The following is a 20,717-nucleotide window of genomic DNA, read 5'->3' as shown; positions in this document are numbered from 1 at the left end:
ATATATTTATATCTTGAAATACCGAGCTCCTTTAGTTTGGGCTCAGTCACGTGACGCGACGCTAAACCAATCAAGAATTGGCAAAATTGAGCATATGGTTTTGAAGAAAAGCGAAAAATCTCACCTGGAAGCTCCTGACTCAAATGATGCTTTTGTTAAATCTTTGTTATCGCGAATGAAACGGTAGGGTTGCTAGCCGTTGAATTTCATGAATTTCTTGAGTTTATTACAAATATCCTACTGTTCTTTGAAACTGTGTCAAAAGGAGAAAGAAAGTATAATTCAGCAAAAACACCCATTGCATTTGAGATACATTATTTGGAAAATGATGTCAATATTTCCACATGGATTTCTGAAGATGTGATCTTGTTTGCCGAATAATTGCTCAAAGAACACATTACAATATGTTTATCAGTTTGTGGGAAGATAAGCTCACTCGTGGCCACAATTACAGCTGAGTGTTTAGAATTGGTCGTGAAAATAAAAATGCGTAATAATTTATTTGAAAGAGTGGTTTTGCCTAAGGAATGTCTCGCCTGACCGATGACTAGTTATATTTGTTACGTATAGATTTTTACTTTTGATTTGCCGTTCACACACACGTCGCTTACTCCAAACACACACTCCAAGACATAAACTGATCATGAGAAGATTTCGAGTGATTTCTGTTCTTAGACATTGCCAGTTACGATTTCAATATTTCTATATTTTCTTGAAACCTAGGTATTTTTTAAATATTCCTAAAGTCTACTATTTGAAATATTTATAATTTACCCGCATTCAGTTGTTGCCTAAATTTACTTTCAATGTCCTTACAAGAATATTATTTACAATTTTTAGCACCTTGTTTTATGATTTGATCGCCAGAAAAAAATCATATTTTTTTCTTTATTGTTACGTCTTTTCACTTTACTGGCTTTTCTTCCAAGAGAGCCACTCAGACTAGAGCCAATTCATTCAGGCTATTCTTATTAATTATTTTTTAACGAAAGTCTATTGTGTTAAAGGATGGAACGATAAAAGGACCCACAATAGGGTGCTAACGATCTTATCGATTATTTAAGAGATTTCCTCTTTTTTGACGTACTTTGAGAACTGTACAGAAGATATATTGTAAAACAGAAAACACTGAAAAAGAAGTAGAATCTGAGATAAAACGACAAACGCGTGGGCTCCTAATGAAGATTAGCCATGAATAAAGCCATCCTCTTATAACTATAACTTATATATGTAAAAACTTTCGACAACATGACAATGACTCAGATCTTTATATTTTTGACTGAACATGATGAACTTGAAGGCTCCATTTGTAGGGGGTCGGGTAGGGCTGGACGGTGAAGGGTAATGTTCTTTCTTATTTCTTATTCCTCTGGAAAATTATTCTAAGATATTTTCTATAACTGAATGGGTTACTATCGACCTTTCTATACCGCATTCCGCCTTTTGATATCTCTCGATATTGCCTAATTATTTTCTTCGTATCGTCAGTAACGTCATAACCCATATGCCTTCTTTATATTACCGTCCGAGCAAGAATTATCCCGAAATTATATACAGTCTGCTAATTAGTTTTCTCTTAAGAAAGGAGGGCATGACGTAAAATGCGTATAGGTGTATTGTTTGTTTTCCTACCTGTCTCCGATCCTTAAAATATTAACCACGTTGTGCTACTAAAAAAAAAAAAACCTAGAAAAACAGACCTAGAATGGCATCACTTAGCCTATAAACTCGTGAGTAATCTTACGGTTGTACAATATATTTTCATTGTTTCTCACAACTTCATTTGATTTTTATTCTTTATCCAGTAATTTTTGCTTGACACATTATTTTTTTTATTTTTGTAAAGGTGTTAAGAACATCATTAGTAGTAATTGCGCTATGTATTATTAATGATAATTGATAACTAATTATTAAATATTAACGATATATAATTAATGTTGTAAGACTTAAGATGAAAAAAAAAAAAAAAAAAAGACAAACGCAAACGAAACGAAACAAACAAACAAACAAAAAAGATCAAACAATGGACGACGAACAGCAAACAAAACCCGATCAAAAATTAAGTTTATCGATAACTGAACGAAACAATCTCTGGACTGATCTAAGGCCGGGCACGTCTAACTCACAAACGATGGTGATGTTTGATAAATTTAACAAAGTATTCTTCAGTTTTTCAGTTTCGTCTTAAGTCTTACATCATTAATTATCGTCTCTTTTGTTATATCTTCCAACATGGCCGCCGTGACTTTTGTTATTTCATTTTCTTGGCAATGATTGAAAACCACAAGCCTGAAACATTTTATCGGGTGGTCAAATTCAAGGTGGCACGTCTAACTTACAGATAACGAATTGGAGTTTAGCGTGTTGGTTTTGTGGTGGGAGAAAAACCAGAAAACTCTCGATCAGAAAACAGCCCTTGAATCAAAAGAGAAAATACACTGAGTATACACTAACAAATCTCTTGTAATTACCCCAACAACACTAAGGCCATGTCAGTAACTTTCGCCGATAAACTCGCAATCTTATTGGCTCGTGCGATATTTCTGTTAATTAACAGTTCAGTGCCTAACCCAATGGGATCGAGTGAGAGCGATAATACATCGTTTGCTGTTTATTTTTATTGAATTTATTTACTTATTTATGAACTTTATTTTCAAGGCTTTTTCGCCAATTGCCTGCATGTTCGCATAGGAATCTTCATCCACTATCGCGTTCATTATTTATTGGTTTCGAATTTTAGAGTATTCAAATTAAAAAATAGAAAATAAATAAATAAAAATAAATAAAAACATAAGCTTAAAAAAAATAAATATCTAGAAATATCTTAATATTCATTAAGGTCTTGTTGTGATGTTCACGTTGTCGCTTGATTAGTGATCCAACACTTTTCGTAAATAGAGCTCCTTGCGGGGCAAGCCAGAAAAATCGAAAGTTTCCCTTAAGGTAATGTATACACCTATTTCAAAAAACGCTGTCATCGACGAAGGCCGATAGGTGATAGGTTATTCTCGACATGGAAATGGTTTCGTTGATTACAAGGAACATTGAATCAGTCTCAACACTAAAGGCGTGATTACACGGAGCAATTTTCTCTGCAACTTGCCTTGCAACAGCTTTGCGGCACAAGCTGCATCGCAAAACAAGTTGCAGCAATTGCTTGCGTCTCCATTGCACCGTGTAAACACTCATGCAACTTGTGCCGCAACGCTGTTGCTTGGCAAGTTGCAGAGAAAATTGCTCCGTATAATCGTGCCTTAAGGTCAATGTCCTTGACGAGAAAAAGAAGCAAAAACACAAGTCATTCCAGCTATTCTTGGATCTTAGGCGATGTAAACCTTTTATGAAATAGTTATGTAACACGGCTGCGAGCTGCAATTTAACTACAACTATTGAAGGATTAAATTCAAAAAGAAAATGTAATTTAGGGATTAATCAAGGATCAGCATGACATCTGAATTGTTTAAAGTGCACATGAACCCTTCGACAATACTTTCAGTACTGATTCTGCATAAAGTAAATAGTTGATTGGTAAAATATTTCTTGATTTGAGTGATGCGTCTTTAAGTTATGAAGGTTTATACTTCCAATATGTTAATGATGATGACGTCAGGTAAGGTATTTGAGTGTTTTTGTTGTAACTAGTAATACTAAATGCTGGCCATTTTGAAAATAAAAATTGTAAATAGCTTTCATGTAAACCATGAGTAAAATAATGATGCTTTTTAAATACTGTTTCTATGAACCAGTTCGATTTTGTATATTTGATTAAGCCTTAATAGACGTCACACTCATTAGCATATTGGAAGTATAAACCTTCATAACTTAGAAACGCATCACTCAAATCAAGAAATATTTTACCATTCAACTATTTACTTCGTGTAGAATCAGTACTGAAAGTATTGTCGAAGGGTTCATGTGCACTTTAAGAGAACAAGTCAATGTCATGCTGTCATAAAGCAGTCATTGAACCGACTTAAATCAACTGTACGGTAATTAAGAAATTGAAGCAGAACTGGTCGACTGAGTGGAAAAGCAAGCCTTTAATGCGACTCGTCAGATCTGATTTTGTTCATCGGTTGGATTGCGGCACAAATTACAGAAATTATTATTATGATTACAGAAAAACGGAAATACGAAAAAAACAAACAAAACAAAACAAATAAATAAATAAATAAATAAATAAATAAAACAAAACAAAACAAAACAAAAAACAAAAAGCAAAAACAAAAAACAAAAAACAAAAACAAAAAACAAACAAAAAAATCACGTCCATGGTCTGTGCTATGATAATAATACGAAGATATAGAGGATATTACATGGGCGCGTGGAGATACGAATTTTATCTTCGAGTGTTGAAAAGATCTCTCACGATCGAGTGAGCGCAGCGAACGAGTGAGAGGTTTTCGACACGAGAAGATAAAATTCCTATCTCAAAGCGGCCATGTAATATTCTGTTTATTATATAATCATCAAAGAAGTATGTTTTGGCTTTTTCAGGTAATTCTTTCCGTGTATTTTTGAATAGCCATCACAATGGTGTTATTTTCACGTGTGAAGATATCAATTTTTCGAAATAGAGAAAAGTAGATATTTCATTGGTAATTGTATACTAAGGCAAAATCCGGGGACACTAATAGAGGATACAAATTAAAGGAAAAGATGGAAAAAACGACCAATAAGGGAAGGAAAAAACGACCAATAAGGGAAGGGAAGGAAAGGAAACAAAAGGAAATAAAACGAGAAAGAATGAAAAGGAAAATTAGATGTTTCGTTGCAATTGTGTTAGAATGTTGCTTTGTCAGGGTTTTTTATAGGAAATATATGGGAAATAAGCAAATGAAGGCCTAAACCTCATTTTTGAATAAAATTTTTCCTTTGGGTTAATACTTTGATTCCACTTTCATCGGTCGTCTCCACTTCCAAACAAGTTACACTTTGTGAATAACAAGATTTTAGGCTTGTACAACAGCCTTTCTTCAAGAGAATAGTTTTTGTCGCTCACTGCTTGAATACGAAAAGAATTCTCTCTTAATTTAAAACTCGGTTGCATCTAAATATCGACCGACCGATCGACTAGTTGACTTTGACTTAAAGAATTAGTCCTCTCGTCCTCGTGGCCTCTGAGTCAATAGCCCATTTAGGCTCGAGGACTAATTGCTAAATATTCATAACTGGCTGTGTCACCCACGAGCCTGTCGGCGAGTTGCATTGTCCATTATCAATTCTAACCACTATACAAAATCCTTTTTCTCAACGTCATGCTTTCGTCCTGTCGACTTCCGGCATCAATTAAGATGCATTTACTTTGATAATGTAGTTATTTCTCTATTTAGCTGGTCTTATGGCCATAAAAATCAATGTTAATTTAGTTGTTAAGATATGAACATACGACTCCTTTAGATTAATTTGAATTTTCTTTCAATACGCACGAAAAAAAGAAAAAAAAGAGAGAGAGAGAAAAAAAAAAAAAAAAGGATAAAATAAAGAAATAAATAGTAAATAAATATAATATAATAAATAGTAAAGCAATAAGTTTATTTAACTATCAAACTTTTGTGAATGTGAAGCATATGTATTTTATGATGCATTATCTGTGATATACTTTAGGGGCTCTCTAGATTTTCTACGTTCATCTTAGAAGCCTGAAAGCTTCCTACTACGTATGTCTATTCATGATCAATTTACAAGATATAATGCCTCCAGGGAGAATGATAATATGTCATGTTCAGAAGAGGAGAAAGAGATCTACATTCCTAGTAATTTAACTGGAAATAATATCGCGTCGAAAACGCGCGCACGGGCTATAAAGTCTTGTCAAATCAGTGATAAAATAAAGAAAAAACATATAATGATTCAAGAAACAACAAAAATCACCACTTAATGACGAAGAAATTAATATCCTGAAAAAACTAAATCAAACCAAAGAAATGGAGTAAATGCATTCAATTTAAAGAAAAAAAGAAAAGAATAATAAAAAAAATAAATAAATAAAATTAAAAAAATTAAAAAAAAAGGAGGGAAAAAAGGGGGGAAAAAAGGGGGAAAATAGTATGAAAAATCACAAAAAACATTAATAAAGAGGAAATAAAAAGAGTGATCAAAAATGAAGACAGGAAGAAAAGCAACCAAGTATCACAAGCAGACGAGATAAAATAAACGTATTTTGAACTAAATAAGGGGGAAATTATCGATTGGTACGTAAAAAATAAAATAACTAAATAAACAGAATGAGAATAAAAACCGAAAAAGAAATAGAAGAGGGAAGAAGAAGAAGAAGAAGAAGAAAAACTCGTGTGGACGACTCTTTTTGTTTTTATATTTTATTTATTTTTGTTTCGGCGCTGATATTCTGACTTAAGGGCCATTGCGTATCTGAATTCATAAGGAAATATTACCATTCAGGTCATTAAAGTCTAGGGCTTGAGCAGCTGACACTTGCTCTAATACACGGCGGCTAGCAACACAAAGCTTTGTCAAACCTCTCTTTTCTTGCATTGCGTCGTTGCCGGTCATTGTCACTTTTTTTGATAAATATTTACCGGATGACGGGTTCTAGAGAGCTTTCAGCGAAAATTAGGAGATTCTTAGCTCTTAGAGCGATCTAAATAGATCGCATATTGTGATTCAGATTTGAAGAGCTATAGAAGTGTGCTTTATAGATATCACTCGAAAAGAAAGGATATTACGTCATATATCAATATGTCAAAGATCCAGGTACTTTAGTAAATGGCTTCCAAAACGTCAATCAATGGTAATAACCAATAGAAGACGACTATACAGCATATTGATAGGTCAGTTACACCTGTTGTTCAAGGACATGCGCAGTTCAGGGCTTTCGACAACAAATTGTCTCTTGTGAGATTAGTCTTTTGCGTAATGAATGTTCTGGTTGAGCGATATCAACTATTAGTTACTGAATAGTACTATGGTGGCTTTGCACCATCACGTGACGGCAGCCATGTTAGATGCCAGGAAAAAATACAATCGTCTTACATGAGAAAGAATTCAATTCCCATGAGCAATTAAGGGAGATTTTATTGTTTTGCCATCTAACTACAGGCAGTCCAAGCTGTATTAGGGGCGTCGGCACGTGATGGTGCAAAGCCTCTATTTGTCAGTATCAATTTTTATTCTATGGTTTTACTGCATGCGCTCTATTGGGTTTTGAATGAGAGAGATTGGTTTTGGAGATATTTGAGGATGTTTTTTTAGTAGGGTTTAGCGTGCAAATGAGCTAAGGTACTTTTATATTACCAAAACAGAAACAATTGCAATAGCTAAAAAGATTATTGACATCTGTATGACTATGAAGTTTGAAAGATTTAAGTTCAAACTTTCGCCGGAGATAGGATTCTTAAAAAGTGTGAATTCTGATGGAAGCAAGATCGATCTAATGCATGCTTTTGTCGTACAAAGTTTTGATTCTCGAAAATCCATATCTTCGCCTGTTTTAAAAGTTCGTTCACAGTTTTACTAATCCAACATTTTCTTTTGCAGAAGGCACAGATGTAAGGGACTGTACAATAATTATCTGGAGGGGGGTTCTGAAATGAGAAAAGTAGGCCTTATTAAAGTAAGTTTAATTTAAGCCCCCCTGTACTAAATGCAAAATTAGTTCTTACCCCTCTCCGTTTTGAGGTAAATGAATTACTACCAACCTACTCCCCCCTGACTTCATAATATATTCAATTGACCGTTTTCTCAAGGTTGCATGCATGCGCATCCAAATTTTAGGTCGAACTTGACGGGCCACGATACCAGAACAGTATTATCCTGCGTTGCTATAAAAAAAATTTCGAGAAGAACTCACAAAATCGATTATTCTCCTCTTTAGATATGAGCTGTCTTCTCAATTTTACTGATTTTGTGTTTTTCAGTTTTGTGGCCCGTCAATTAAGATTGGATGCGCACGCAACCTTGAGAAAACGATATACTGATATATAAAAAAATACTTAATGTCTGGTCCCTTTGGAAATTAGTTAGTTTTGTTTTCCATCGAGTTTCGATGTTATCGGAGCTATCGGGAAGACAAAACCATGCAACTATTTCCCTCACGACCAGACATTAAGTCAAGAACAATATCATTGGATGTGAGCTTACGCACAAACAAACCCTATCCTCTGTCTAGTCAAGAATGAACCTTTTGGCTTGGACCTCTGTCTAGTCAAGAATGAACCTTTTGACTTGGACCTCTGTCTAGTCAAGAATGAACCTTTTGGCTTGGACCTCTGTCTAGTCAAGAATGAACCTTTTGGCTTCGACCTCTGTCTAGTCAAGAATGAACCTTTTGGCTTCGACCTCTGTCTAGTCAAGAATGAACCTTTTGGCTTGGACCTCTGTCTAGTCAAGAATGAACCTTTTGACTTGGACCTCTGTCTAGTCAAGAATGAACCTTTTGGCTTGGAATTCTGTCTAGTCAAGAATGAACCTTTTGGCTTCGACCTCTGTCTAGTCAAGAATGAACCTTTTGGCTTGGACCTCTGTCTAGTCAAGAATGAACCTTTTGGCTTAGACCTCTGTCTAGTCAAGAATGAACCTTTTGGCTTGGACTTCTGTCTAGTCAAGAATGAACCTTTTGGCTTCGACCTCTGTCTAGGGCAAGAATGAACCTTTTGGCTTGGACCTCTGTCTAATCAAGAATGAACCTTTTGGCTTCGACCTCTGTCTAGTCAAGAATGAACCTTTTGGCTTCGACCTCTGTCTAGTCAAGAATGAACCTTTTGGCTTCGACCTCTGTCTAGTCAAGAATGAACCTTTTGGCTTGGACCTCTGTCTAGTCAAGAATGAACCTTTTGACTTGGACCTCTGTCTAGTCAAGAATGAACCTTTTGGCTTGGAATTCTGTCTAGTCAAGAATGAACCTTTTGGCTTGGACCTCTGTCTAGTCAAGAATGAACCTTTTGGCTTCGACCTCTGTCTAGTCAAGAATGAACCTTTTGGCTTGGAATTCTGTCTAGTCAAGAATGAACCTTTTGGCTTGGACCTCTGTCTAGTCAAGAATGAACCTTTTGGCTTGGACCTCTGTCTAGTCAAGAATGAACCTTTTGGCTTGGACCTCTGTCTAGTCAAGATTGAACCTTTTGGCTTCGACCTCTGTCTAGTCAAGAATGAACCTTTTGGCTTGGACGCAGTTTTTAACGTTGAAACTCGCGCGCAATTAGGGCGTAGCCTACGCACAAACCAACCCACCCTCGGTCTTTTATGATCCGCCTCTTCTCATGAAGGACACTAGGATAGAACCTATATTAGCTAAGACGTAATGTTTAACTTTTAACATGCATGCAAAAAGGGGTTTTCTTACGCACATACCAACCCAGCCTCTGTCTTTTATGATCCGCCGTTTCTCCTCAAGGATCATTTCCTTGAGTATCATCCCCTTAAGTATCATCCCCTTGATTATCATCCCCTTGAGTATCATTCCCTTGAGTATCATCCCCTTGGATATCATTTCCTTGATTATCTTCCCCTTAGATATCATTTCCTTAAGTATCGTTCCCTTGATTACCTTTTTCTTCAGTAACTAGTCCTTGAGTATCAACCCCTTGGGTATCATTTCCTTGATTATCATCCCCTTGGGTATCATTTCCTTGATTATCATCCCCTTGGGTATCATTTCCTTGATTATCATCCCCTTGGATATCATTTCCTTAAGTATCGTTCCCTTGATTACCTTTTTCTTCAGTAACTAGTCCTTATCATCCCCTTGAATATCATTCCCTTGATTATCATCCCCTTGGGTATCATTTCCTTGAGTATCATGTCTTTGTTAATAGGTTGCTTATACAACTGAAACGATGAATCTTATTCTCAATGGTTTGGAAAATACACGTGGTCCGAAAATGAAGAAAATACGTCAAAGGTAGAAAGAAAGATCGCTGACTACGTTACACTCGGTTTGGCAGCTACGGAGTTTTTTGACAAGAGAGTCCATAACAAGCATCATTTAATATTTTAACTTTAAGTTTGTTTTATTTGTTTCTTAAATATTTTCATTATTCAAAAAAAAAAAAAAAAAAAAAGAAAAGCTGAAGAATTAGATGCTTTTTTAAATTGTTTTCCGCTGTGTTGACGGAAGAAACTCAATTAGCCCCCCCTCCCCCCCCCCCTCCTCCCCCTTCCAAATTTTGGCTGGATCCGCCCTTGCCGGGAGTGGGCTATTAAATACTGTTAAATATTTAGTGGTATAATCATATTACTAACGGATACTTAATTAAGCCATTGTTCATGATTCAGTGTTGTACTGATTACGATCCACTGTATAATAATCGAAATGAAGTTTTCGTAATTTCTCCCAAAATAGCAAGGAGAGTATAGTCTGAGGGCCGCTCCTGAAGTATTGAGGTCCAAAACCCTTATAGAATCCAGAAAATCCTTCTCTATAAAATATCTTCCTAAAACAGTCCAAAATTCCATTGTATAAAATCCCTTGCCCTGATTGGCTGACGCTTTGATTAAATAGTCGCGTGCTGACGACATCCAAGGGAGTCATGGTAACGACCAGGGCAATGCTGCTGATAAAGCTCGCCAATGCAGGGATCAACCAACTATCTGGTCTAAATAAGTGCCCACTTTTGATAAAGTCTTTTGTAATGTCGAAGGTAGACAGCTGTGTTGAAGTTCCAATGGCATTCCTTGGTACCCCAGCACTGACACCACGCCAAAAGCCACGAATTCCGTGATGGGTATAAATTCTTTGTACTGCGTGGGTTAGTCCCGTGTGAGCGTGCTGATATCCTACAGCTATATCATGCGCAGCTTGAGACTGGAACTGAGTTTTCAGCTAGGAAAATAAAATAAATGTCGTCTTGTAACTCTCTCCAAGAAGTATAATCACATCACTCCTGTCCTTTGTTCTCTGCATTGGCTTCCTGTGAAACATCGCATCAATTTCAAGATTCTACTCCTCACTTTCAAAGCACTTCATGGTCTGGCTCCTGTCTACTTGTCTGATCTCATAACTGTGTATAAACCTAAAAGAACTCTCCGCTCATCCAAGGAACTGCTTCTTGTTACTTGTCCGTACAATCTTAAATCTTATGGTTATCGTTGTTTTTCTGTGTCTGCTCCTGTTCTATGGAATTCACTACCGTCTCCTCTTAGAAACACTTCATGTCTAAAAACTTTTAAGAAAGACCTTAAGACTCATTTGTTTAAACTAGCTTTTGAATCATAATTTATATATATTTTACAGCGCTTAGAGCCGACTTGTATAGGCGCTATATAAATCATATTATATTATATTATTATATTATAAAAATGTGTAATCGTGAATAGCTTTTATTTGCTCAGCAAGCCGTAATGTACATTAAAAGTGGCTCAAAAGCAATAACAACCATATAATGAACAATTTTCCCTTCTTTAAGGTTGACTTATGATAAGAAACGTCTTATTGGCAGATTAGAGTATGATATATTATATCAAACAATTACGATAACAACAACAACAATGAAAGCTTGACATGATAAAACATGACTGAATGGCAGTGTAAACTATGATATACCAAGGTAACGTGTGTTTCCTGGAACAGTAAGGTACAGCATACGTATGACGAAGTGTGTTAAGGTAATTTTGAAGAAAGGAACATGCATTTATCGATTTGGATTAGTATGCTATTGTATGGCATGTCATGGCATGGCATGGCATGGTATGGTATGGTATGGTATGGTATGGTATGGTATGGTATGGTATGGTATGGTATGATATGATATGTTGTCGCATCATGGTATGGCATGGCATAGCGTGGCATGGTATGGTATGGTATGGTATGGTGTGGTGTGGTATGGTATGGTATGGTATTGTATGGTGTGGTGTGATGTGGTATGGTATGGTATGGCATTTTTGGTTGAAGAAACATTAATTAAACCATATGAAACCAACCTACAACACAACACTTCACACAAAGAAAGAAACTACCAAGTTTGAACCAATATGAACGAAAAAGACGACGTTGACCATAGTATACCTATTGTTGACTTACATTGTGCCAACTATTTTGGTTCCAGCTGTGATTAAAATCCCGACGAAAAACTTTCCAAGATTAATGCCAAATTGTAAAACATATGAACTGATATGACACTTCTCTGTTTGACAACAGTGCGGCCATTTTTGATCAGAATGCACATTATGCGTCGTCAGATATGGTCCTGGGACAGAGTCACGACTTGTCTTACCCCTCCCCCGGTAGAGTAAGTTTTGTACGATTCAATTTATTTTGAAAATTGAAAATTGATTTCAGTTTTTAGATTCAATCAAAAATAAAGCTAATTTCTTATTTTAAAAAAATTAAAAAATGCTATTTTTGGTAATTTCTTATTCTCAAAACAACAAAATCAAAAAAATTGGTGAACGAAATTCAATTTTCTTATTTTCAAAAATCAAATGGCCCGGAAGGTACACGGATAAAGTTCAAGCTTGAATTTTTTCAAAGAAGAAGTGTTATTTTTACGGCCGGTTTCGGGCGTCGCAAAAGTCAAAGGGTCAAAAAGGCAAATATTGGATTCGGAATATCGATTAAAGTGTATATCAGGTCTAGAATTTTTTTACGGTTTTGGCATCTCTAGATGATATGAATAAATATTCCAAAAAAAATTTTTCGATTTCGAATTTTTTTCACCTCGAAATCAGCCTTCAAAGTTAGATTTCTGGCGACGCCCAGTCGTGTTGGCCGTGTTTTAGGAGACTGGTAACTAGTGACGTAAATTCGAGAACCGAGAAAAGCGATTGTCAAGGATACGAGTAGACAAAGTATTGTAAACATTGACCCGTTAGTGACTTTCATTCCTTCAAAAAACATAAATTTCAATATATAATTTCACAAGATGGCTACGAACTATTACGGGAGTGATTGCAGCTCTGAAAGCGAGATTTCAAGTATATATTCAGAGGAAGAGGATGGAGAAATAGAGGACGAATGCCATCAACATGCTGAAACACACGAGTCAGATGATAGCTACCCCAGGTCTGAATCTCACGAATTGGTAGGACCATATTCTTCAGAATCACTTGCTGATGCGGACTGGCTCAGTGAATATAACGAAGAAATTTCAAAGATCGAGAAGAGAAATGAAAAGCTTCAAGAAAGATTTGATGGCGTCACGCCGAATAGCGCTTGGTACGTAACTATCAAGATCTAGCTATAAGCTCACTCTTTTTGCAAAATATTTAGTTTCGTTTTGATTTTTTTACTAACTCGCAAATCTAAACGTTTCCTCTTTTAGGTGTAGATGCGGTCATTGCAAGAAAGACTTACTTCAAAAACCTCAAGAGTGTAATTGCTGTCACGAAATAGAGGGTTGTCTCGAGTCACTGAAGTCTTCCGAAGTGCTCGAAGAATTGGAAGTACCTCCCATTTGTGTGACCTTACATCCAGGGTTTGAGCCTGTTTGTTTAAATCGCTGGTCCCTACGTTCATCATGTGCCAAGTACCGCACTATCGACGGATATAAGTATAGACAAACTGGCAGTGAAGAAGAGTGAGTAAATCCTTTTTTTTCTTCTAAGCTTAGTTTTAATTACATGGGCCCAGAACAAGTAAGATAACTATGACTAATGTTTTCTTCCTTATTTTCTTATATCTTTTACTGTTCACGTGCTTTACAAGTCATACCATGCCGTTTTAAAGTATTACTTATTTCCATGATAATGATGTAAATAGCAATTGTAACTGACAGTTGTTTATTTCAAGAATATATTCTTGTTTGTTTGATAAGTTTATATACTAACAAATTATCATTTCATATTTTAGGCTTCTCCGTGCAACAGCTTACAGGGAATTCACCCAATTGGTTCATGGTTATCAAGGAGGAGGATCCAAGAGAATCCCACTGCCTGCTTGTGCTTGTCATGGTTATCAAGGAGGAGGATCCAAGAGAATCCCACTGCCTGCTTGTGCATACCACTCAATAAGAAAACAGTTTCCTAGCACCGATTTTTGTGGATACGAAGATAACGAGTGATACATATTATATTATAAACAGAACATTGCATTAGAGTGATTTTACTCGAAGCATGAAAAAAATTGCACTACATAGTAGTAGATATTCACTGTTTTCTTTTGTTTTACTTCGACTCTCCTCACTAATTATACAACTTTGTATCATGGGTCTAATAGAAATGACTCAAATTGCCTTTATGAGGGTTGTTTTGTATTTGTCACTTTGTATTGCACTTACAACTATAATAAAAAATTATAAAATAATTAATTGTAAAAAGTATTACAAAATGATACATTTCTACATATTAATATAAGAGTGAAGTCACTAAACCAGTGAAATGGATAGTAGACTAATACACCTTAGCACTGAGACTCTAATGCCATTGTTTTCTTTTGTGTCTATTTGACTATTACACCTTAACAAGTAATTTCTATTTCACGGGTTTAGTAACTTCACTCTAAAAGCAAGAGAGTATTAACTGCTTTTCTGGTTTTTAGGGCAGTCTTTCACATTCTTGTGTCCTTTCATGGGATTCTTGCAATGAGTGCAATGAGGGATTGATTTCTCTATCCTGCCTTCTCCAATCTTCTTTGTTTTCTTCATTTCGGCAGCTTTGGCTTCTTGTTCAAGTACCTGTGATACTGATAAAAGTAATGCACAAATTAGCATGAAGTGAATAGTTGATGACAAAATTGTTAGTTTATATTATACTTCTATTATGTTATGACTGTTAGATTATTCAACATATTAGAAATAAACCTTCATGACTTAGACACAACAGTCTAATTATGAAGAAAGATCTATAGTGAAAGCACTGAATAAGGACTTGGTGATATTTGAACACTGAAACAGAGTGCAGTCAGTATAACCAGTGAAATAGTACAAAATCTAAATAGTAGTAATAATTAGCACAAATTCATTTGTTTTCTTTTGTTTGGTTAGCACTATTCAGTGCTATTCAGCTAAGCAAATTTCACAGGTATGATGATGGCACTCTTCAAACTTAGAAACATCAATGGGAAATAACATCCTACTCACATGGTGTTGTGGGTGGTACATTGTCTACAACCATACTCTTTCTTTTTTCCTTTTTTCCCAAAGCCACAGTTTTACTTTCTTTTACCAGCATCGTGTTCATTGATGGTGGGGTCATTTCTTTTAATTCTTTCTGTGCCTCTCTTAACATGTCTTTTTCTGCAATGCTTCGAGAAAAGTGATGTATATCTCTTCCACATACCCTATTGATAAAAGATAAACAATAACATGTATACAAGTATTTTTTGACTTTTTGTTAAATCAGATGTGCCAAAATAGCAATTCTTACCATAATCTGGTTTTATTCTCACATCTCTTACAGTAGCCTCCCCATTTTTAAACTTCGGATAAATAAATCTCACTTGGTCTGATCCATCTGGCTTCTTTTTTGTCTCTCTAATGATATTGTAGTTGAAGTGGCTTACAGCAAGTATTTGTCTTGGAAGGAAAGAAAACAAAGAGAATGATTATAACAAATTATTATTCTTATTATTCGAATATCTTAGTTTGATTTCATTTGTTTCTTTATTTTGCATATTGCAATTCAAGTTTTTGCAAGAATACAAATATTTAGTCATGCATTTATGTCTTATTTCTTGATAGCTTTTATATGAGAATAATACTATGATTATAATATTAGAAAAATCTATATAGTAAACAAACGATAGTGCTACAGTTGGGGCATATAGTCCAATACGTGTGACATTTTTTTATTATCAATCGACGACTTACCTTTCGGCGATTTCTTTGAGAATTGTTGGCTTCAGCTGAACTAGTCGATGGAACTGGGTAAAGTTTTGGGTATGACACAATTCCGGTCTCATCCCTTACTAAGTGTGCCAGCTTTCTGTCGTCTTCTCCGAAAGAGTAACGCTGACTGTAGTCCTCTGGAGAAAAGTGCTCCGAGCATATTGCCGAAGTCGCCGTAGGCGTCCATTTTGCTCGTCTTTTCAACACAAAATCGACCCATCTTTTCCTTCTAGCCTTTGCTATTGGTCGGTCATCATTAAAATAAGGGATCGTATGAAGTTTTATGCCTTTCTTCGTTATATTTGAACACCCTCCAACCACGCACCTACTAGGCATATTTACAATACTTCGAAAGGCCGATCTAAACTGTGTCACCGAATTTACGTCACAGAAAAACTAGTGCCAGTCCATTAGCGTCTCCCAAAACACGGCCAACACGACTGGGCGTCGCCAGAAATCTAACTTTGAAGGCTGATTTCGAGGTGAAAAAAATTCGAAATCGAAAATTTTTTTTGGAATATTTATCTATATCATCTAGAGATGACAAAACCGTAAAAAAATTCTAGACCTGATATACACTTTAAGCCAAACTTTCAAATGCAATGGACGAATAACCCTTTCGAGTACTAGCTATATCGATCCATGAAACCGTACTGCATAGCCTAGTTAAACATAACAGTAATGCAAAAAATGAAAATTACACTGTGATAGCAAATAAATGAATATTTTTGGATACAAAAGCAATCATTTTTGAGCTAGCTAAAACCAATAACTGTATGAACGGGTGACATCGAAAACGGCATTTCTTTGCGTAGTCGAAAAGTAGGAGGTTTTAATATTAGTACCATAAAATGCTTCCCTGCTAGCAGAGTCTCCCTCGTTGAGGGAATTGAAATGCTAGTCGGCCATAGATATCAAACTTCGCGAGCCTGTCGCACTTCACTGCTAGCGGAATAATGGCAGTAAGAAAAAAAACTGGGAAAAAATCACATTATAAATTGCATTCAAATCATCGAGGATTCGCGGTAGGCTGGGAACTGAGAAACTAAATTTCTGATAATATTAATGGTACCCTGCGAGCAGAGAATTTTTTAAAACCCTCTCCCATCTCCCAACGGTAGGGGAGAGAAAAAACCGTCGGGAGATGGGAAAGGGTTTTAAAAAATCCTCTGCTCGCAGGGTATATAGTAATGGTTGCAAGCATTCCCAAGAAAGTTGAAAGACAAAAGCATTGCGGCTATTGTGGTGCCGTTAACAATGAATGCTAATAAGAAATATTTTGTTAAATGGCACTAACGTGCAATCGAAGAGAATATCTAAGAAGGAATCGAGGAGTGAGATATGTGCCAGATCTGTGACGACTGTCTGGAGAAGTAGAAGCCGATTACATTATATTTGTGACATTCGCCATAGCTAGACCTTGCGGGCTACGCTGATTACGTGACTGTAATTCAAAACATGGGTGCTTTACGAGTAATATTGTAATAGGTGAGCGAACGCAATACCGGTAATTTAGCCCCGGGAATAACACATGTACTTGTCAAAATCATGAAGGAAAATTTGTAAAATAGAATGATTGAACTTAGAAATGTCCTCCTATGATCGGATGAAAACAGTTTAATTTGAATACTGTAGATATAATGAATCAATGGTTTTGAATAGATTATTGTAGTTAACATTCTTACCAGCATTGTGGGGTTCGAGAGAAATGCTGAAAGGCCACCAGATATTCCACCGGCTATGACACATTTCAAAAACACAGGCTTCCCATCACTACCAGAAGTCAATCTTAGATTACTAAATACTTGATAGGAGCTAAGTCTTGTTCCATTCATGATCACTTGGTATAGCAAAGCAGGACATAAACCCTTCTGTAGAGCCGTTAAACCTTCGTGTTTAGCAATCGTATACGAGGCATGAAATACGTTTCTGTAATGAACTGAGTACGATCCACGAGCTTGTAGTTCTCCTTGTAGCTGCATACGAGTCTTGACTACTTCTAGAGGGTTGGTGAAGAAACAGGCACAGCATCCTGCAGTAGCTGCAGGGATAAATTCACTGTACATTTGAATAAGATAGCGAACATCAATGGTCTTGCCGGCCGAACCGTGAAGCTTGCATAATATATGTCACGCCCTTAGAATGTAACGCTGAATCACGTACGAACATAACACCAAAGGAAGACCAAAACGAATTACTAGATTTAGTTGTTAGTTTAGTTTTTACAAGTATCTTTCTTCGAAAAACCCATTCGTCCCTGAAAAGATGCTAAAAGGATGCAAAGCAAGACAAAAATATTATTAAAACTATTGCAAAACCAAAAATGGACGCTATCCAATTCATAGAGTTTAATATCCATATCCTGTGGATTTCATATGTGAATTTCAAGGGGCAAAATATTGTTCAAAACATCAAACAGAATGCTTGCTATTTTGAGAATATGTGGACCGCATGGCACTAATGAAATACATGAAGATATAGAAATATAGATAAGATAGAATGCTTGCTATTTTGGTTAACTTAGAAACTATGTAACTTTATATTAAAAACCTCAGATTTTCCATCATACTTTCTAGCAGGGCCGCAGCAAGGGGTATTACAAGGTGGGTGCACAGGAAATGGAAATGGAACACTATATATGTCTTCAAACTAACAGCCATCTTGAGAAGTGTTATAACATTAGAAGAACTTGTAGAACCAAAATAAGAAGAAAAAAACAAAAACAAAAACAAAAACAAAACAAAAAACAAAAAAACAAAAAAACAAAAAAAAAAACAAAAAAAAAAACAAAAAAAAAAACACACACACACACAAAAAAAAAACAACAACAACAAAAACACACGAAATATTCAAAACAAGGGTAAGCAATAATTAAATGCTACAAATTTCAGATGGAAACCAAAAGAAAAAAATGAATAAGTCAGTGAACCTTCAGCTTTTGTAATAAGGAGGGGGTAGGGTGTATATGCAGCCAATGCACCCTCCCACAACAAAAATAATTTCTGTAATATAGCCATATATGTTGACCATCAATAGCCAGTGACTGCATGATCACAAATATCTAGCCAGTGCCATCACCAAGAAGGGGGGGACTTATTCAGCCTGGAATTTATAACAGCAAATATACTGAATATGATTTTACTGCAATAAATGTTGCCTGGATATATTTATTTTACAATGTTTGAGTTATTACCAAAATAAGATTCATATGTCTTCCTAAGCTGGTCCCAAAAGAGTAAACTAAGAACTGTATGTGGACCAATTCTGAAGTAATGGGGCCCAACACCTTTATAAAACCCTAAAAAACCTTCTTTCTTAAAAATCTTTAAAAAACAATCCAAAAATCCATTGTAAAAGAGTCCTTTTCCTGCACTATTTGTGCCTTGGTTGTAGAGTCTTGTAGAAACCACATCAAAGGGCGTCATACACAATACTACTGCTACACTGCTGATCATGCTACCACAGGCTGGAACCAGCCAGCTTCCTTCAGAAAATACATTTGTGCTTGCAATGTAGCTTTTTGTTTTGGAGAAAGTAGATAGCTGGGCGGCAGAACCAACCATGACACGAGCAATTGCACCACTGACTCCACGCCAAAGTCCAACAATACCAAACTTGGAGTAGATGTCTACTAAAGGTGAAATGAAGCCCCTGTGAGCATGCTGGTGGCCCACAGCTATCTGATGTGCTGATTGAGATTGGAGCTGTGTCTTGAGCTGAAATAAGCACAGAATCATGAAGCCTAGATATTTATTATTAGTCAAATCCTACTAGTGGTCTATCATCAATGCTGCCTTCTGATTGGATGAGCAACTACTATATGAGGCTATAAGTTATAGCATACTAGCAGTGAAAAGTGCTAGCTCTGAAACCAAAACATTATTAACTTTAATTTAAGACTAGTTTTTATCTTTATATATGACCGACTAGTTGGATTTGACTAAAACTTAAATGATAATCAATATTATAATTATAATCATAATTATTGTTATTCCTCTCGCCCTCATGCACCATGAGTCAATATTTAGCACATTCTGTCTTCGGCTTCATGGGCTATTGACTCATAGTCCATTTGGGCTTGAGGAATAATTGCTAATAAATTAATTAGTCATGTAGTTGAACTATGACACCATTAAATGGCATTCCCTTTTCTGAAAGTTAACTGCAACATAGTTTTAATTTTACATGTTTACATCTAACAGTCTAAAGAGTGGTCCTAGTCTATATAGTTGATTGACAGAAGCTTACATGACCTGGGCCATGTATTTCTGTTGGCAGAGCCTCGGTAGCAGCCCGGGGGGTCGGGTTGGGGAGGTACACTTGGCGTGTGAGAGCTCCCAACCCACACCCCACCCCCCTGGGCTGCAATACAGGCCGCCTGGTCACAGAGTTTACTAGATCACTTAAACTCAAAAAATATGAAAGGGTAAGTAAATAAATGACCTACCATATATGCAGGGCTACCAAAGAGTGCTCCAAGGGCCCCAGAAAATGCCCCGGCTACCAAACATTTCAAAAACACAGGCTTCCCATCACTACCAGAAGTCAATCCTAGATTAGTAAATACTTGATAGGAACCAAGCCTTGTTCCATTCATGATCACTTGGTATAGCAAAGCAGGACATAAACCCTTCTGTAGAGCCGTTAAACCTTCGTGTTTAGCAATCGTATACGAGGCATGAAATACGTTTCTGTAATGAACTGAGTACGATCCACGAGCTTGTAGTTCTCCTTGTAGCTGCATACGAGTCTTGACTACTTCTAGAGGGTTGGTGAAGAAACAGGCACCAGAAGCTGCTGTTGCTCCTAAAACAAACTCTAGGAGGTTAGACGGCATTTTTCATCGGCAATTTTCAACAACAAAGTCTTCTTTTATCTTTATCTAACTGTGCCATTTCCGCACGACTACTTGACTGATAGATGTGTTGAGGACTCGACTGTAAATGGATGATGTATTTGTCAAACAGTATAGTAGTGACATTTTGATTGGCCAATGTT

The 20,717-nt window shown here is 36.2% G+C and overlaps 4 protein-coding genes across 6 annotated transcripts; 1 reads left to right on the top strand and 3 right to left on the bottom strand.

The window, feature by feature from the left end:
- Nucleotides 1-10,117: 10,117 nt before the first annotated feature.
- On the bottom strand, nt 10,118-17,832 carry LOC116302332 (solute carrier family 25 member 35). The gene is made up of 2 exons (XM_089029459.1): nt 17,405-17,832; nt 10,118-10,780 (listed from the first exon to the last, which is right to left on the bottom strand). Exons 1-2 carry the CDS (start codon nt 17,783-17,785, stop codon nt 10,223-10,225), a joined length of 939 nt encoding a protein of 312 aa, XP_088885585.1. The 5' UTR covers nt 17,786-17,832; the 3' UTR covers nt 10,118-10,222.
- Nucleotides 12,519-14,197, top strand: LOC148911193 (uncharacterized). The gene is made up of 3 exons (XM_089029460.1): nt 12,519-13,111; nt 13,218-13,472; nt 13,745-14,197. The coding sequence occupies exons 1-3, from the start codon at nt 12,819-12,821 to the stop codon at nt 13,953-13,955; spliced, it is 759 nt and encodes a 252-aa protein (XP_088885586.1). The 5' UTR covers nt 12,519-12,818; the 3' UTR covers nt 13,956-14,197.
- On the bottom strand, nt 13,658-16,251 carry LOC148911192 (uncharacterized). Of its 3 annotated transcripts, none has more exons than XM_089029461.1 (4): nt 15,702-16,251; nt 15,332-15,407; nt 15,058-15,172; nt 13,658-14,575 (listed from the first exon to the last, which is right to left on the bottom strand). In XM_089029461.1, exons 1-4 carry the CDS (start codon nt 15,791-15,793, stop codon nt 14,409-14,411), a joined length of 450 nt encoding a protein of 149 aa, XP_088885587.1. In that variant the 5' UTR covers nt 15,794-16,251; the 3' UTR covers nt 13,658-14,408. The 3 variants fall into 3 exon arrangements, with proteins under 3 accessions (XP_088885587.1, XP_088885589.1, XP_088885588.1); XM_089029463.1 differs by having other exon boundaries at nt 14,973-15,172; nt 15,702-16,242; XM_089029462.1 differs by lacking the exon at nt 15,058-15,172 and having other exon boundaries at nt 15,259-15,407; nt 15,702-16,242.
- A 1,009-nt stretch (nt 17,833-18,841) lies between the features above and the next one.
- LOC116299273 (solute carrier family 25 member 35) lies at nt 18,842-20,670 on the bottom strand. Its single transcript, XM_089029458.1, has 2 exons — nt 20,167-20,670; nt 18,842-19,435 (listed from the first exon to the last, which is right to left on the bottom strand). The coding sequence occupies exons 1-2, from the start codon at nt 20,554-20,556 to the stop codon at nt 18,887-18,889; spliced, it is 939 nt and encodes a 312-aa protein (XP_088885584.1). The 5' UTR covers nt 20,557-20,670; the 3' UTR covers nt 18,842-18,886.
- Between the last annotated feature and the right edge of the window lie 47 nt (nt 20,671-20,717).

The sequence above is a fragment of the Actinia tenebrosa genome, unplaced genomic scaffold (genome assembly GCF_029948245.1).
Source record: "Actinia tenebrosa isolate PJP-AT-01 unplaced genomic scaffold, QUT_ActTen_1.0 PGA_scaffold14__42_contigs__length_11649687, whole genome shotgun sequence".
In the NCBI taxonomy this organism is placed as follows: Eukaryota; Metazoa; Cnidaria; class Anthozoa; order Actiniaria; family Actiniidae; genus Actinia; species Actinia tenebrosa.
The sequence above is the reverse complement of the archived record's forward strand: the minus strand, read 5'-3'. Positions and strand labels throughout refer to the sequence as shown.

Coding starts and splice junctions, on each gene's coding strand:
- LOC148911192 (XM_089029461.1), bottom strand. CDS start 15,793: ATGAGACCGGAATTGTGTCATACCCAAAACTTTACCCAGTTCCATCGA. Junction 15,408..15,701: donor CTCAAAGAAATCGCCGAAAG/GTAAGTCGTCGA, acceptor TTTCCTTCCAAG/ACAAATACTTGCTGTAAGCC. Junction 15,173..15,331: donor AGCCAGATGGATCAGACCAA/GTGAGATTTATT, acceptor TTTTATCAATAG/GGTATGTGGAAGAGATATAC.
- LOC148911193 (XM_089029460.1), top strand. CDS start 12,819: ATGGCTACGAACTATTACGGGAGTGATTGCAGCTCTGAAAGCGAGATT. Junction 13,112..13,217: donor GTCACGCCGAATAGCGCTTG/GTACGTAACTAT, acceptor TTCCTCTTTTAG/GTGTAGATGCGGTCATTGCA. Junction 13,473..13,744: donor CAAACTGGCAGTGAAGAAGA/GTGAGTAAATCC, acceptor TTCATATTTTAG/GCTTCTCCGTGCAACAGCTT.
- LOC116302332 (XM_089029459.1), bottom strand. CDS start 17,785: ATGTACAGTGAATTTATCCCTGCAGCTACTGCAGGATGCTGTGCCTGT. Junction 10,781..17,404: donor TCTCGAACCCCACAATGCTG/GTAAGAATGTTA, acceptor TTATTTTCCTAG/CTGAAAACTCAGTTCCAGTC.
- LOC116299273 (XM_089029458.1), bottom strand. CDS start 20,556: ATGCCGTCTAACCTCCTAGAGTTTGTTTTAGGAGCAACAGCAGCTTCT. Junction 19,436..20,166: donor TTGGTAGCCCTGCATATATG/GTAGGTCATTTA, acceptor TGCTTATTTCAG/CTCAAGACACAGCTCCAATC.